Source organism: Lytechinus pictus, chromosome 17 (genome assembly GCF_037042905.1).
Source record: "Lytechinus pictus isolate F3 Inbred chromosome 17, Lp3.0, whole genome shotgun sequence".
Lineage (NCBI taxonomy): Eukaryota > Metazoa > Echinodermata > Echinoidea > Temnopleuroida > Toxopneustidae > Lytechinus > Lytechinus pictus.
Window position 1 is genome coordinate 17,856,123 of NC_087261.1, and position 18,393 is coordinate 17,874,515.

An 18,393-nucleotide genomic window follows, 5' to 3' on the forward strand; every position below is an offset into this window, starting at 1 on the left:
CCGAACATTTTACACACGCCAACCTGCACACCCATTAAGCCCTTTCTTTTCTTTTTTTTTAAGGAAAAGTCTGATGAATATTTTAGGGAATGAAATATTGTATATGCAAATGATCATACTCCTAGCGAATTTTTAACAGAAGAAAACTACAGAAAGGTTTTGTTTGAACAAATCTCCTCAAGTTTATATACCATGATGAATATGCGTGGTTATATTAGTATTTACAAGTTATTTGGTAGCAGAGTTTGTTTAATGTGTAAAGTAGACCCTGCGGCAGAAGACTCGTGTTGTCATGGGTCAGCTGAACAGGGCGATCACCTAATTGTCTTAATGATGCAATTTCTGTAGGCTTGTATAGGCCTTTTTTCTTATTGGTAAATATATATTTGTTTCGTATACATGAAGTTTTTGTTACGGATTATCTTCTCTTTTTTTAAATTAACAGAAATGAAGTGACTGCAACATTATTTTCACACATTGAATAATTGTGCAATATTTTTTTTATCTGATTAGTGTCGCCAATATTGCTGATAATATTTCTTGAGAAATGAGCCAAGATGATTAATCTTATATGAATGCTCTATAATATTTTCAAAAGGTTCGTCATTTTCTTCTTACCCCTCCGTGCTTTTGAGTTGGCTTGAAATTGAAATTTTAAAAATGAAGACTGTTTAATAGAAGTCGTTTTCTTTATCTCAAATCGACCAGCACCGTGTCATCTTTAATTTTCACTGACAAAATAATTCTCTAAAATAAATTATCTAACTATTTATCAAACGTTTTAAGAACAAATTCGTTCAGCTTCTCGTGAAAATAATTTATATTGCAACAACAAGATAGACAGATAATGCTGGGTTAAAAACGGTTTCAAAATATCACGTGGAAGTAGTTGTGAAGCCTCTTATCCATGAATAGACAAGAGCCATCGACACATCTCGGTTATGTGGTCGTCTTTTTTCTTCGTAATTTCTTCTATAAACTGTTTATTGTTGGATACATGTATTTCAACGTAGGCCTAATATATTCGAAATGTTAAAAGGCTAATTATCACTTGCTGTGTTTGTCAAAAAAGATTAACATAGTGAACACTTCTTTCGGGTACGTGTATGAAGACATCTTTCTTGGAGGTGGTTCTGTCTTACAGGAGATGTTCCTTGATGAATTAAAAGAGCTACTTACACTTGCTACAAGCTCAGACCGACACTCGACGCAGGTGAGAATTTTCTTATACAAGGTTTAATTGAAGTTAATGGAAGTTATTGGAAATAAATGGAAATAAGACTTTAATTACCAAAAAGTCCACATGTGAGAAAAGTTAAATCTAGCATTATAGTGCACTTGGTAAGAATTTAACTAAATACATGAGGAAAAGCAAATAACGTGATAAATTGTAGTTATGGTATCACACGAAAATGGTAATCTAATTTTTTTTCTAAAGCTCTGAGACGATTTTTTTGTGATATGGAGACGGACACAGCGTGCTATCAACATGAAACCGACTTTTGTATACCATTATGAATTCTGGAATAGGTCCTTATTGTAATTCATAAAAAAAACTCCGGTACAATAATTGTTTACCTCTTTTACAAATGAAGAATCGGGTTGTTACAGTCGATATAGTCAACTGTGGACAGTACCAGACCTGCGAGGAGTGCATTGGTGAGGATGGTGGAAATGATGGAGATCCTTACTGTGGATGGTGTACTCTAGAGGCAAGGCAAGTTTGCAGTATATTTACTTTCGCCCCCCTATCCATAATTGACATAGGCTTACATGATGATAATTGGACTTGAATAAATTCTATATCACTTCTTTCCGATTATTATTTGGTTATACTTTTTCATTATCTCTCTTTTTTAATGTTCTTATTTACAATGTCACTGTGCAATGAACTAAAGAACAGCATGATATACAATAACATTTAACATTAAAAAATACACATTTTATAGGTGTAAGAAGAAATAATATACTTTCCAAAAGCATGTACAAAAATGTAAAATTGACCATACGATTGTGATTTTTTGTATGGTCAGCCCCTCCCCACACTTTTTGCTCAGCCCCTCCCCCACACTTTGAAAACCGTTCCGCGGCCCCTGTATTGTGACGTATCATCATAGGGGTTTTGGTAGTATCCTCTACAACTTGTTAGGTCTTATTAAAATTTGAAGATGTTGGTGGCTACCCCGATTATAGTCCCCTCCCCCATTTTTAAATTCTGGATACCCCCTGATTTGTCCATGAATTAAACTGATCATGAGAAATTGTTAGGAAAATAATACATTTATGCAGTATAAAGAGTATTCATTCCTAAGTTTTCGAATGTGCTCGCTCAACCATGAAAATGTTAAAAGTTCGGAAAGTGTGTGGTGATAGAAATGATGGTTGATAAAAACAACAGCAATTAAAGTCACATTTGAAACCGAATTTGCCCCCAATATTGAACTTATTACCCTTTAAAATTAGTCTGTGACATTGAAAATACCCATTTTCCAACTTTGATGCATGCTCACTCATCCATGAATAAACAAATCGATTTCATTTTTGCACAGAATTCTGCCCATAGGTTGATAAACATTACTGCCAAATGACATTGCTAAAGACAGCCTTGAAAAAAAGTTCCACCATATTTAATAAGGGGTTACTTATTCATAAACATATGCACCCGTAATGTACACAAGTCAAGAGAGAGGAAGTCAAAATTTTAACAAATTTGAAATAAGGGTTTGTTTCATGGACGGTTTCTGTTACTTCTGCCAACAGTTATTTCATGAAACTTCGCACATGGCTTCAGGGTGACACTATCCAAAAGGCGCACACACCAAAATAACAATTCGATACGGCACAGAGTGGGGCCAAGGCCTTGAACTTTCTTACCATTTGCATAATTTTCGAATATTGTGTGCTCACTGATGCATTAAGCATCGGGATTTTCATAAAAATCAAATCAAATGAACCATGCAAGGAGGTTTGTGACAGATATCCATAGTTACAAATTGCATTTTTCCAATATCGTAAAAAAGAGCTAATCACATTCCACATGTTCATTCAAGCGTGAATGTTTAATTGAACGCCTTTGAATCATTGAAGCATGTTAATTGCTCATGAACATAACGAAAAAATTGATAAAAGATCAGTATCAGTTACCAAAATGACACAATACTTGCCTATGATATTTCAAAATCGTATTTTTTGTTTTCAATAAATGTTCATTGATCCGTGAAACGATGCATATTGTTGAAGATACTCTTCCCAAAAATAATTTTCATCATATTCGATCATTTTTATTGATAAAAATGTGTAAAAAATCCAATTATAGCAAATTTGGACTTGTGTTTATTCAACCGTGAAATTTAGCCAAAAAAGTTGTATCGTCTTTTAGAAAGTACCTTTACAAGCCTTCTGACTATTTTTCATGATGAGAATGTCGAATCAGTTCATATGAAATGGAATCAAAGTCATGATATTTGGCTTGTGACTTTTGAAAAGTGAAATTTTTGCCTTCCGACGGTGCTCACTGAAGCATGACGTAAAATACGTTCATAACATTTACTCAGAAGGTAGCTTATAAAATTACCTACACGCTCATGTAAAAATACATCAAAAACTCGCATTGGTTCGGAAATTATTGATGTTTGTTCAAGGGGGGGACTTACTTTTTTTGTTGTGTATAATTGAGGTGCAGTTCACGAAGGAATTCCCATCGAAAATCATGATCCTTGTTTTTAAATGATGTTTTTTGCCAAAAAGTTTTAGGGCGTTACATTGTAAAACCAATCAGGCCTATTTATTCCTCCTTTTTCAGGTTTCCATATTTTTTTTAAATTATCATTTCGCTCTTTCAAAATAAAGTTTAATATAATTTGTTCAACTTTTTATTAACATGATTAAGCATGGGAAATACATTCGTTAAATAGGTTATATTTCAATTTAAACGAATTAAAGATTTTAATACAGTCACCGTTCCCGAAAAAGTTTAAATATCGGAATTTCCAGAATAATACTTGGTTTTTTTTTTTTCATTTTTTTTTTCATTTTTCATTCCAAGTTTTTTCATAAGCATCAAACATATTTTGAATAGAATACACCCCTAGCAGTAATACACTTTTCCAATCAATCTTATTAAAAATAATACTAATAAAAGTTCCAAAATTACCTGAGCTTTTCGAAATATTGAACGATGGTCCAGCAACTTCACATAACATTTTGACTCTTTCTATTACATTTTTAAGGACAGTTCATGTGCTACAGATACTGTTGTGTCATTAGCGAATTGACTAATCTCGACCTAAACTTTACATTATCCTTCAAACTTATACCTTAAATGTTATCATACTTATTTAAATCAATTGATGCAAAAAATCTACAACTACTAAGAATAACAGGGCATTCCCCTGGACAACCTTGTCTCACTCGTCTAGTTAGAGGGAAATTACTGCATTTTTAAACTTAAATTTACACCTCTCTGCCTCAGCATATCAAGCTTTTATATAATTAATGAATTTTTTACCAAAATTAAAATTTGCAAGGGCTCTATAAAAAAAAATTCAATAAACTTTAACAAGGCCTTTTTAGGTTAAAATTAAATAGTCCCCGACTTTGTATGTTTCCCAAATAATTAATTTGCTTCCTAATCCACTTTCACGTATATCCTTTCCACCACAAGGTGTACCCGATACGAAGAATGTCCTTCCCCTAATGAATCTACCCGGTGGCTGTCTTACAATGCCATCCAATGTGTATCCATCTCAGATGTCCAGCCTGATCATAGACTGCCTTATCAAAATACAGAACAAGAGGTATGTGGTGTTCTTAGACAAGAAGTTTTTGGAGTAGAATGCTTTTGGGTGATCTCAGGTTCGGTCATGGCCTTAAAGTTTCCTAGTTATGGCACTTTTTAAACAGAAAGTTCCATTATACATTAATGGAAATTTATAGTAAAAAACGATATAAAAAATCCAGCCAGATCTTACATAAAAAAATAACGTAAAACGAAAGGCCCGATTTAACCGTGAAAATGCTGTTGAATCATTAAAATACTAACATAAACCATGAACGTTAAGGTGGAAAGACACACGGCATGTTACCAGAAATCTTGGAAACTTGTTAAAAATCTGCGGTTAGAAACGTAAGCTGTATTAAGCTATTGTGGAACGTTGTGGCCCAGTGGATTAGTCTTCGGACTTTGAAACAGAGGGTCGTGGGTTCGAATCCCAGGCATGGCGTAATTTCCTTCAGCAAGAAATTTATCCACACTGTGCTGCACTCAACCCAGGTGAGATGAATGGGTACCCGGTAGGAAGAAATTCCTTGAATGCTTTGAGCGCCTAGGCAGCCCAGCTAAAGCCGGGGTAATGATAATAGCAGGGCCCGCTGGGAGAACAGTTTTCGGAACTGAAGCGGCTTCCCTGGGTAAATATACCTGTATTATTATTATTATTATTATCCATTGGCAATGAACTCAGTGCACTGAATCCACTTTGCTTAACGTATAAGATTAGTGATTAACGTCTGGGCCTACTGATTATTTGCCTTCTTGAATGGAATTAATAAAAAAAATAATGATTATTAATTTATGTGTTTTCAATAAAAATTAAAGAATGTTGTTTTTATTTAAGGTGCATTTTGTAGTCATCTAGCATGTCTAGGATTAATTACGAAACATTGAAAAGTCTGCTCCTACAACAAAATCGAAAAATATTCTTGTATCGTTAAATATGTAACAAGAGGTCATTCAATTATTTAAAACAATTTGCTATCAAAGGTTATCCTTTCTCTTTACCGACTCTAGATCACCATTACTGTACAGCAGCTTCCAACCCTCAAAGACAACCACCAATACCAGTGTGCCTTCGACTCTTACCTGGTCAATGCTGTTACAACGTCCGACACAGTAGTTTGTACAATCCCTCCTGTGGACGAATTGCCTACAATCCCTGTAGAAGGTGAGGCGAGAACTGTTAGTCTTATCGAGGCTCTTATGGCTTTACCATTATTACATGTATAGTTTTTTTCTTTATCTTTAAGAACTTAAAGACCTCAGTCTTTTTCCCCAGATTAATGACTGGAACTTTTATTAAACATAGGTATTTTAAGCATCTGAAAATCACTCATTATTTTGCAACTTACGAATGACGATCCCTTGCCAATATACTGGAAACGATTTTTTTTTCACTAACCATGTCGTTGACGTCCCTTGGAAGATATTGTTGATTTTTTTTGTTTGCTGTTGTTGTTATTTGTTTTTATTTTGTTTCAACCACCAGATGACCATAAGAATTTGACTCTCTCCATGTTCTCAACAGAGACCACAGTTTACTTCATAAGCACGGATTTTATCCTGTTTGACTGCACCTATCATAAATCGTATGTAACAAATTTCACTGGATATTTAACACAGCGCTTTATACTGTATGAAGGTAATAATTGCACATTTTATTGTCTATGTAGAATGTTGTTTTCCCTCTATGTGATAAATTTTGCCATGCCCCATTTGCTTAGAGAAATTTAAGGAACATCTTGGAAATTCGTACTAATAACTTCGATCTGGCATCTATCGTGTATTTCCTTAAAGAATTTGCCACTTCGTTACGAATAAGAACTTGCAAGTAATTCCCTTAATTTGCAGTAAAATAAGGGTGTAACTCTGACCCTGAGCTTTACATTTTTCTGAGCTCATTCTTGTTTATACCCATGATTATACCCATGTTTATACCCATAATAACACACTACACATGTTACATATTATGTTTGATTTATTAAAAGGAAGATTTAATCCCGATTATATTTTTTAAGAAGTTGTGCAGGGGAAGTTGTCAACGTTTTTCCAACGTTTATTGATATGTAGGATTAAAAGTTTGTGAGACTCTTCCCAGTCCAAGCTTCGAAGAATATCTTAACGATTGAACGTAGATATATTATTATATCCAGCCCTGATCGTATCTAGCATAATGTTTTTAATGCTTAAACTGACACATTCGAACACCCACACAAACACCCTCACCCACACCCATCCAGATCCACACTCTATCTTTTTATTAGTATTTCATTTTTGCAATTACAATGGCTTTCCTAATTACGTTATGATTACTTTTGACTAAAACTTGTCTTATCCAAAATTTATCGGCCAGTCAGTAGGTCCATGGTACAATAATCATGATAATATCAAACCAAATGTTATCTCTAACAAGTGCATGAATTTGGGAATTATCTAGATCTGCATAGGCGGATCCAGGGGGTCGAGCCCCCCCCCCCCCTATTGGCGGAGCAAAAAAAGGGGCGGAGAAAGAAAAAAAGAAAAAAAGGGGAAAGAGAGGAGGAAAAAGGGAGAGAAAAATAAGAAGAAGACGTGTGAATAAAATATGTTGAGGGAAAGGCTTTGAAAATAATAAAAAAAAATCATGTAACCGCGCTCGATTGCATAATTATATTGCTCAATAGGCTGATATGGAGCTTAATATATCAAGTTTTGAAGTCAATATACAACATATATTTCAGCTCGGATATCGATCTTTCTTCTGTTGGATTTACAATTTGATTGTTTAAATGCCCTGTAAAATGTATGTTTTATGGTATGTATAATGAAGAATTTAGTTGCAAAAGGGGTTAGGTCCACTTTGGACCATTCTGAGAAAAACCATGTTTTTATTCTCACTTTTTGCAATATTCTTATGAGAAACTAAATTGTCATGATGTACTACCATATCATGTGAACATAAAATTGGGTATAAAAGAAATCTACCTGTCTTCATATTTTTTCTATATATTAAAAAAAAAAATTCAATGTGGACCTAACCCCTTTTGCGAGTAAACTGAAATAAATCCAACCTCTTTTGATTAAAAAAGTGATTTTTCTTTGCCACTTTCATTCATGTTTTCATTTGAATTTCGAATTTTATTTGGTATCATCAGAGTGACTAAGAATTTAGAGGTTTAGAGACAGAAAACAATGAAATTTATGAAAAATGGACCTTACCCCTTTTGACAAATGAGTTCTTCAGAAAAAGTTTGGTTGCAAAAGGGGTAAGGTCCACTCCAAGAAAATTATTTTTTTTATTCTCCCATATTACAATATTCTTATGCGAAACTGAATTTTCATGATACCCTACCATGAGAACATAAAATTGGATATAAAAGAAATCTACCAGTCTTCATATTTTTAAAGATATTTTTATCAAAAAAAAAATATGTGTGGACCTAACCCCTTTTGCAACTAAACTGGAATAGACCTAAGCCCTTTAGAAAAAAAGTGATTTTTCTTTGCCATTTTAGTTCACTTTTTAATAGGAATTTCAACTTTTCTTTGGTATCATCTTATAGAGCTACTAAAAATCTGTACATTGAGACATAAAGGTCAAATTTGATGAAAAATTGACCTAACCCCTTTTGACAAATGAGTTCTTCAGAAAAGTTTGGTTGCAAAAGGGGTAAGGTCCACTCCAAGAAAATCATTTTTTTATTCTCCCATATTACAATATTCTTATGCGAAACTGAATTTTAATGATACCCTACCATGAGAACATAAAATTGGATATTAAAAAAATCTACCAGTCTTCATATTTTTAAAGATATTTTTATCCAAAAAAATTATGTGTGGACCTAACCCCTTTGCAACTAAACTGGAATAGACATAAACCCTTTTGAAAAAAGTGATTTTTCTTTGCCATTTTAGTTCACTTTTTAATAGGAATTTCAACTTTTCTTTGGTATCATCTTATAGAGCTACATGTACTAATAATCTGTACATTGAGACATAAAGGTCAAATTTGATGAAAAATTGACCTAACCCCTTTTGCAAGTGAGCTCTTCAATATAAACATTTTCAGCTCGCGATGCGCGCTGGAATTATTTGATTTGTCAAATACCTACTGTCTTCATGCATTCCATAAATTTAGCAAAATATCAATTTTCAGGTGTGATTTCAAAGCGTAGGGCTATAAGCAAGCGCTGCGCGCTCGCATTTTGAATGGTTAGTAATGTATCACTCTATATTCTATAACAAAACTACTTAAAATCTCCTTTTCATGAAATTTATCCAAATTTCGGCTCGCGATTTGCGCTCCCATTAATTGTTAAAAATATATTAACCAATGCATTCAATTCATAATTACAAAAGTGCTTCGAATGTCCAGTTTAAGGTCTTAATAGCAACAAATTTCACGCTTTCATTATGTTTATTAGTTTAAGAATTAACATTATTTTTCATGAATTCCTAATAACTAAATTGTCCTTTTTTCAGAATGTAATATCGACAAGTTTCATCTCACGCCTAGGAAGAGGAATAGGAAGATGGTCATCATTTCCATATGATGACAAAATGCCCTTAGCATGTCCCGGTTCTAGATCAAAATAATAATCTAAAAATATCAGCATGCGCTTCGTAATCGCATAATTTATTAAGTGCAATCCACATCCACTCCACGATTTTCTTACACACTGCTTAAAATAATTCTTAAATTAACCCTTCTTTCAGATCGGAATATGAAATACTTTCTTTCAGCTCACGCTTCGCGCTCGCATTTTTTATTTTCATGATAAAACAAAATTATTCAGAATGCTCAGAATCTAGGTCTAAATCTAAAATACATGTATGCATGTTTATTGAGATACGTAGCTTGTACTTTTTTTTTTTTTCTTTCAATAGCATTTATTTAATCATCTGTATATACATTTCACATTTATATCAAAATACATTAAACATAATCAAATAATACATACGGAAGACAATACAAAGATTTACCAGTACAGTTTTTGTTCATTTCTAGTCTCCTACGCAATTCTGATTTAAATAAAAACGTTAGATTTGATGGTCTATTGTCTACTTTCCTGTAATTACGTAACAAAATTGATTTATACACAGTCCAAAAAGCTACATTAATGATATCATCTAGTTCTTTGTGCTCGTTATTTTTTATCAAAAAATCGACATCGATAATAACGTGTTTATTGAAGGCTTTTTTAATCAGCCAAATTATATATGACCAAAAATTTTGATTTAATTTACAAGTGATCAAGGCATGTGTTATGTCCTCTTCTACATGGCAACTATTACAATAAGCATCTTCACTTATACGCCATTTACATAAATTTCTTTTCACAGGCAATAAATTATATAGTATTTTGAAATTAAATGATCTAAGTTTGTTTTCTTTTACTGTTAACAAGTTTCTCTCGAAACAAGTATTCCAGACTATACTCTTTTTCGAAATATTTTCCCAAAAGAAACAACAACGTGAATTTGACCCTTCATGACGTATAGCATAATTGTAAAAGTATCTTGAAGGTACGTGGTCCACACATTTTACTGAGTTACCTATTTTTAGTTTGGGTATATCAAGATGCGCAGATCTTTGTAGGTTCTCAATAATAGATTTTGATAGCCAAATTTTAGGTATAGCTTGCCTCAGTTTTGAATAATAAAAAATGACAGATCTTTTACTATTTTTAAACTTCAACATAGATGAAATTTCGGATACATCTTTAAAGCCTCCATTAACATTCAAAATGTCTTCCAAGTATATTATTCCACTACTGTACCATTCCTTGAAAAATAGTGGTGATTTATTAAAAACAATATAATGATTAAACCATAAAATATTTTCTACCTCATGTTCTTTTCTGAATAATATTTCTTTATCAATCAGACTCCAAGCTCGAATTATTTCAACATAAAATGGAGGTATTTTCTTATCAAACAATGGGGTAACATTGTGAACCCGAAAGTCGCTATTCAAGATTAGATTAAGAGTTCCAAAACGCTCAAACCAATAATTTCCAAGTGTTTTCCACATATAATTTACCTCATTTGTTAACCTTCCTAACCATCTTAATCTAAAACTGACTACTTTCTTTTCTATGTCAACCATTTTCAGACCACCTTGTGTGTAATCTTTGATAACATCACATCTTCTAACCTTTTCCATTCGTGAATTCCAAAGGAATTTGAAAAACATTCTATTTAGTTTCTTAATAATTATTGATGGAACTGAATTAAACATAAGCAAATGGACTACTTGGCTTAGTGCCAAGCATTTCACAATCGTCACTCTACCAAATAATGTCAAGTTTCTTTTACGCCAATTATCTAGGAGACGTTGCATTTTCTCTAACTTATTTTCCCAATTTGCACTGTTAGCAATTTCTACATTATTAGAGATAAAAAAGCCCAAATATTTTACCGGGTTTTCTGCCCATGTCAGGTCAATGTCTTGTATCACCCATCGATTTTTTTTCTTACCTATCCATAAGAGTGCAGTTTTTTCTTTGTTAATTTTAGGACCGGCTACCCTCCCAAAATCTTCTAATTCAGTTAAAATAATTTCTAATGAGCTATCGTCTCCAACAAAAAAGGTAGTATCATCTGCATACTGTAATACCTTTAACTCAAAGTGACCATTGGTTTCATCAAAACAAACACCTCTTATAGTATCATTTTTACGTATCTTGTTTGCAAAGAATTCAGCTGCAATCACAAACAGGAGTGCCGAAAGAGGACAGCCTTGCCGTATTCCCCTTTGCACTTGAAACTCTTCTGTTATCCTACCATTTACAATTACTGAACTTACTATTCGACTGTAAAGGACACAGATCCATTTGCGAAATTCATCGCCAAAATTTAACTTGTCTAAGCATTTCATTATAAAAGATATATCAATACAATCAAATGCTTTGGTGAAATCAACCATCATGACCGCACCTTCAACATTTTTTTCATGCATGTAATCTATCATATCTTTAACAATTCTTACATTGAAACCTCCTAAACGTCCTTTAATATACCCTACTTGTGTTTCCATAATAATACTCGTTAAAACCTTTTGTAATCTTAATGCTAGAACTGTTGCAATTATTTTATAGTCGCAATTGAGTAGTGTTACTGGTCTCCAGTTCTTTAAATCATCACTGTTTCCTTTTTTATAAATCAGAGTTATGAGACCTTTTCGTTGTGAAGGCGACATCTGTCCATTACTGAAGAATTCATTGAATGCACTAATTAACAACTCGCCTATTTCTTCCCAGAAAACTTGATAAAATTCGATAGGCAGTCCGTCCATACCTGGCGCTTTATTCCTCTTCATTGAGAATACAGCCTTTTTGCATTCTGCCATACTCATCAAGCCTTCACATTTATTTCTTTCATCTTGACTAAGCTTTTTCACATCTTGTGAGAACACATATTCATTCATATGATCTAGATTAATATGATTTCTCTTATACAGATCTTCATAATACAGTTTAACTTCTCTTAAGACATGTTGTTGCTTAGTAACTACATGTCTCTTCCCATTTACTCTTAGTTGAGTAATAAGTTTATTTTCCCCATTTTTTTTCTCAATGGATAAAAAATAATTTGTGTTTTTTTCCCCTTCTTCCATCCATCTGATCCGTGACCTTATTGCGGCACCTTTACATTCATTTATGTATAGCTTCTCTAACTTTTCTTTAAGTTGTAGGTATTTTCCTTTTGATATATCATTATTTCGATTGTCTAAATCACATTCACATTTGGCTAACTCAATTTCCAAAAGTTCTTTTTCGCATTTTTTCCTTTTTCGTTTGCTGAATTTCTGAGCAAATTCTCTACATTTGATCTTCAAAATCTCTAGTTTCATCATAGAGGTATTTTCATTATCACTAAGGCATTTTGATATAACATTTCTAATTCCTGTCTTAAAGTTATTGTCACTAAGGTAGGAAGTATTAAGTTTCCAATATCCTGGACCTTTAATTATTTCGCTCAATCTTAATTTCAAAGAGATTGCATTATGATCTCCCTTAACAACGGGTCTAATGTCTGTAGAGACAACTTTCCCCAACATGTCCTTACTTATTATCCAATAGTCTAATCTAGATGCAATATCCATATTCATATTTCTCCAAGTGAATTGTCTTACATCTTTGTTAAATTTTCTCCAGACATCTACGAATCCTTTATTTTTCAGCAAAGTTTTTAGTTTGTGTGGAGTTTTATAGTACAAGCTTTTTGATCCTTTCGTATCTTTTCGTGGATCTAAAACAGAATTCCAATCGCCTCCCAAAATTAGATAACAATCTTTATCTTTGTTTTGGATATGATCAATTGTTTTTCGAAGTTTCCTAAAAAATGAATCTTTGTTCTTTTTCTCCGTTGGAGCATACAAATTAATTAAACAATAATTAGCTGAGTTCTTCGTGAATTTGATCACTAATAGTCTTCCAGTGTTGTCTTCACAGCTACTGTCTTTAGTCATGTTGATATTTATATTTTCCTTTGCTATAACTGCGACACCTCTTGCACGATTGCTTCCATGAGAATAAAATACTTTGCCTTTCCATTCACTATTAATGACTGGTTCGATCTCCGTCGACCAATACGTTTCTTGGGCTAAAATGAGGTCAGCTTTTTGGTTTTGACACCATTTGAAGAAGATGTTGCGCTTGGTTTTGTTGCGCAATCCTCTCACATTAACGCTCAAAAGATGACACGATGACATGATAAAAGAAAATTAAGTTGAGACACCAATAAGATTTTTCCTCACTTTTTCTTTGATTTCTTCTCTTTTAGTTTTCTTTTCTTTGCTGGTTTCTTCGCTGCAAGTTGAGATCTAGTCTTCGGCAACTCGGGTGACTCTATCGATACTTCCGATTCTGGACAATCATCCGTCTCGATTTCTAGACTATCACCATCACTCGATTCATCAGCGCTGGTTTCTGTGTGAACTCGGTCTGCTTGTTTGAGACGCTCGCTACGAATGAATTGCGTAATCTTTGATTGTGTGTTGCCCGACGTTTCATCTTGTGAAAGGGTCTGCAATTCGGTAGCATCTTGGTTGTCAGCTGTTCGTCTCGTTGCCTTGGTAGCGGTCCGTTTCGGCATCTCAACTCCAGCCTGGCTGTCAGCTATGTGATTGGTTGTCTTGGCGACGGTTCGCATCGGCTCCTTTTTGTCGTATTGACTTCGCTCCCGAGTATCCAAGGTTCCTTGCTTACCGATCGGCTCCTCTCGGCCTTCTTCGCTTGTTAATCCGGGGTTCGGACAATCTCGTTGTAAGTGCCCTTCCCTCTTGCACAGCCGACATACGATCTGGTTTGTGCATGCTGAACGATGATGTCCCTTATTAAGACAGTTTGAACATGTTATTTGATCTTTGTTGACTTGGTTTGCATGAAACACCTTTCCACGAAAATTTCCGAAAGAGAAGATTCTCGGAACAGGTTGTGCTGGCTTTTCTATATAGATGACTCTGTCGCCCGTTAGGCAGTTTGTTAGTTGGCCATCTACCCTCAACTTTGGGAACGTAACCTTTCCCGACACCTTGTATTTTCGTTTCTCAAGTTCATCAACAATCACTGAGTTGTCCACAGACAAAGGGATGTCTTTCACAGTTAGTCTAAGAAGGTTCTCATTTCCACCCGCTAGAAATGGGTTAGAATCATACACTGCAATGCATACATTACGAATGTTCAAACCACTTGCTATCAGTGCAATTCTATAGTCCTGATGTGTAATGTATAACCTCCATAGCCCACCAACTTTCTGTATGCCCATGATGTGAGATGTAGGCACAGACTTTAGTAGGGCCTTGTATACTTCTGGACTTTCCAAGTACTTTTCCATAACATGGGGTACATCCCGATGTTTAAAGAAAATTGGCTTACCAGTAATGGTGTGTTTGTCTTTGATCCCTGTTGCTGCTGCGTATGATTGCCTCTCATTGGCTCCCCTGTTATAAGCCGCCATTTTCAAAATTGCAAAGTCGTATCATAAACTATATCCAAAGTCTGACAGAATCCAGTCAAATTTTCGTCCAAACAACAGATCCCTGCTGCCTTTGACTATATTGTTCAAGTTCAAGTAATTTATATTCCAAATAATCCTTTGATTTTGTCGATGTAGAGAGATTTTTCCAGAGCTTCATGAAGTCGTAACTTACAAGAAAGAGTGGAAATAGCGCCCTCCTATAGTTTGTACTTAAAACGTACTTAAATGATCCACTTTTAGATCAGAATTTCAAGAAAATCTGCTGGGGCTTCGCGTCCGCATTATTAATGGAGGTAGATAACCATCTTTTCATGATTTACAAAACATGAATAGAGTGTCTCTCTTTTTTGAAGGTCTGAAATCTCAAAAAAAATATTCGCTCGCACTTCTTGCTCGCATCAATTAGTTACATCCCTTTCGTGATAAAAAAAAAAGTGCTTAGAATTTCCATATTTTAGGTCGGAATGTCAAATATTTTCAGCTCGCGCTTCGTTCTCGCATTATTGAATTGTTGAAATGTTTATTGTTTTCATGGCTAACTGCAAACAGTCCATGCAAGTCCCTTTTCGATAAGGCCAGAACGTATATTAAGAATTTATGTTCGCGCTTCGCGCTCGCAGTAATTATCTTGTTACATACGCATCTTGATCAGGTTTAAAAACATTGCTCAGAATGTTCAATTGTCAGGACAAAAAAATAAGATTTCCAAACAAATCTATGGGCGAAAGCTGGATCCGCCACTGGATCTGGACCGGTATAAAATAAATAAATTGCCTTTTGAAAAAAAATGTCAATTTCACTGTAGTATTATAAGGAATAAAACTGAGTTTTCTTTTTCAGTTGTTCATTTTGTGTCTCAAGTGCATGGCCATGTGACTGGTGTGTTTATGACAACATGTGTACGCATGAGAGCAGCTCATGCCAAGACGGTGAAACAGTGGTGATTGGAGAAAATGTAAGCATTTTATCAGTAAAAACATAAGCCTACCGTGTAGATTTTCATCTCGGGTTACGTGATTTATTTAGCTTTTGTATCAAAAGAGGTTTAATGTAATACTTCAGCAAGTCGCTGATTAAAATACGATGTTTGTAAACCTTTGAAAAGTAAGAAAAACATATTTTAAAAAATCGCTGAATGAAATCAATCTTGATTTATTCTTATTCTTCTTCCTAAAATTAATCTTCATTTTTAAAAAGAATTTTGATAGGTTTAATCAATCAGAATTGCTCTAAGATTTATATTTTAATTGTTGGTTTTATTCAAGTTACTTCAGGCAAATTGATTTAAAAACTTAGAACGTAGATGGACCATATTTGATTCATGCTTTACAGCATTGTAACAGCATCTTTGATATATTAGTTACACTCGTCATGATTCTATTGGCATAACTAATTTTCATCTTCATTATAGTAATTGATCATCATGTATCATAGTTCGTTATGATAATTATTTCTACTATGTTTGCTTCGTTGCTGTAATTAGTAATATTATCCGTTTAAAATCATACTACTTGGCTACTACTACGACTACTACCAAAGCATATATTATAATGTAGTCATTATGTCCAATCTCATCATGAATATTATCATTACCAGCATTACCCCTATGATTTAACATTTCATATTTGAAATCATATCAAGCTCTCCATTTAACCTTGGTTAAGAAATGTCATAAGAAACACATAACTGATTATACCCATTGAATTTATTCCATTTAGAATCCCAAAGGTTCTGGAGACAAAGGACAGAGTTACTGTCCTCAGCTCGTTGGTACATCAGAAACCTTCTTCATACCAGTGAATATTCCTTCAAGTTTCTCACTAGTGACAAGAAATATTCCTACAGATCAGACAAAGGTACTGGTGTGATGTAATGCCAGTTGTAACGTGAACGTTTATATTTATCCTTACATCCACGACATTTCGCCCACTGTCACTCATTGCAATACACTTCAAAAACAAAAATGCGAAAAGGGTGGAAAGGGCCGAGTAGTGATTAGACAGCGTTGTCCTCCCTTATCAAGAACGCTGTCACTTTTCAGCCATCTGCATGACCTACCCTTTCCATCCTTTCATTTTTTAAAGAATATATCTTATACCCACATTATATACTTATTACTTTTACTGCAGCTTTAATACCAGGGCCTACTGCCGGGTTCGCAGCTGCTCCTGGCTGTAGTACTTTTTTGGCTAGACTGCCCATGGTTACTTTTAATGCAGTTAATTTTGCAGATGCGGCTGTTGTTGCTGCCACACTTAGTTTCTCTGAATGTTAGATTTCATGTGACCGCATAACAACAAATGCCTCTACGAATAGGCCTATATACCTACTGCTATACTGTCAAGGCTAGACCGATTAGCATGCAGGTTTTAAATCACAGTGATTGAATGAAACCATAATCAATTTATTATTAGTATCATTGTTAGTATTAAGTATTGAACGTAGCAAACCTTTGCTCTTGATAAGAATCAAATCATTATAATAATGTTGATGACAAAATGTATATTTGATGATTTTATTTGTTTTTATTCTATGTTCACAGATCCAGTCATTCGATTGCATTCTTCTAATTGATGGAGATGAGACACGAGTAGAAACTACATTCTTCAATGAAAGTTATGTTTTGTGTGGGGCTAAAGAGGTGAACATTACTTATTTAACGTATTCAAGTCATATCGTGTATGCGTCAACATCCTTCAAAATACAGATATTCTATAATTTATTAACTGAAAGTATTAAATTTCATCAAAGAATATTTAATAAATTCATTCCTGCCGATGTATATAAACGCTCTTTTAAATATCTAGAGCGCCAATGTCATGCTTCACATACTTGATTTAATATTTGCCTCAGGAACAGTCTTTTCCGTATCTTTGACAAAGTGAAATCACAGAATCGCTCCGTAAACGTGTAATTCTCAACCGCAACCTTGTCGAACTGTTCCTATATGAACATTGACACTCTAATATCTGTTATATTTTAGCTTTTATCAATAAACACCTATTACATTTATATCTCGCCCACGTCCCCTGCCAATTAGCACATCTCTTTAATACAAGAGTGACTTTATTACAACGGAGTTATTAACAATTAGTAGCTCAATGGCATTACTAATGGCAGTGTATAGCATTTATGAGAACAGTTCAATGGGGAGGCTTGATTAGACCGAACAGAATGTGCTAACAAGAAATTAGATTATAATGGACAAGCATTTCCCGACATATCCGTCTCCCATTCTTCTTAAGAAGAAAATACTAAATATTCAAACAGATGAAGTATACTCCAGCATTGGCATTTTTAAATTATATACATTTTTACAGTACATGTATGATGACGACATCCTTCAGAACAATGTAAGCGTCTCCGTTCAATGGAATGACCAGCACTATATAGATGACCCTAATGATGCATATGGTATGACAAAAGAATCTGCAGTAATTTTTCTTTATCTATCTTCTAATTTGAAACTTCTTAAAACATTAACGTATTAACAAGGTATTTTCTGTGTAGTAGCTTTAGGCACAATGGAAACTGCTGTGCTTTATTTCAACTTCTGTGATCAACACCTAAACTGTTGAATTACTTATTATCAGTATAAAAAAGTAACGACGATTTATTATTTTATTTAACGTTTTACTAGCATAAATTGCCCGCAA

General features: G+C 34.0%; 1 protein-coding gene across 1 annotated transcript in view; it reads left to right on the forward strand.

Annotated features, from left to right (window-relative positions):
• LOC129280946 (plexin-A4-like) overlaps positions 1–18,393 on the forward strand; it is a 54,489-nt gene that overhangs the window by 7,094 nt on the left and 29,002 nt on the right. Inside the window, exons 4-12 of the mRNA XM_064111854.1 lie at positions 1,073–1,213; positions 1,596–1,717; positions 4,664–4,796; positions 5,789–5,942; positions 6,264–6,363; positions 15,578–15,692; positions 16,456–16,593; positions 17,280–17,378; positions 18,058–18,151. Of these exons, the coding sequence (XP_063967924.1) occupies positions 1,073–1,213; positions 1,596–1,717; positions 4,664–4,796; positions 5,789–5,942; positions 6,264–6,363; positions 15,578–15,692; positions 16,456–16,593; positions 17,280–17,378; positions 18,058–18,151 (1,096 nt within the window). The remainder of the gene's footprint in view (positions 1–1,072; positions 1,214–1,595; positions 1,718–4,663; positions 4,797–5,788; positions 5,943–6,263; positions 6,364–15,577; positions 15,693–16,455; positions 16,594–17,279; positions 17,379–18,057; positions 18,152–18,393) is intronic.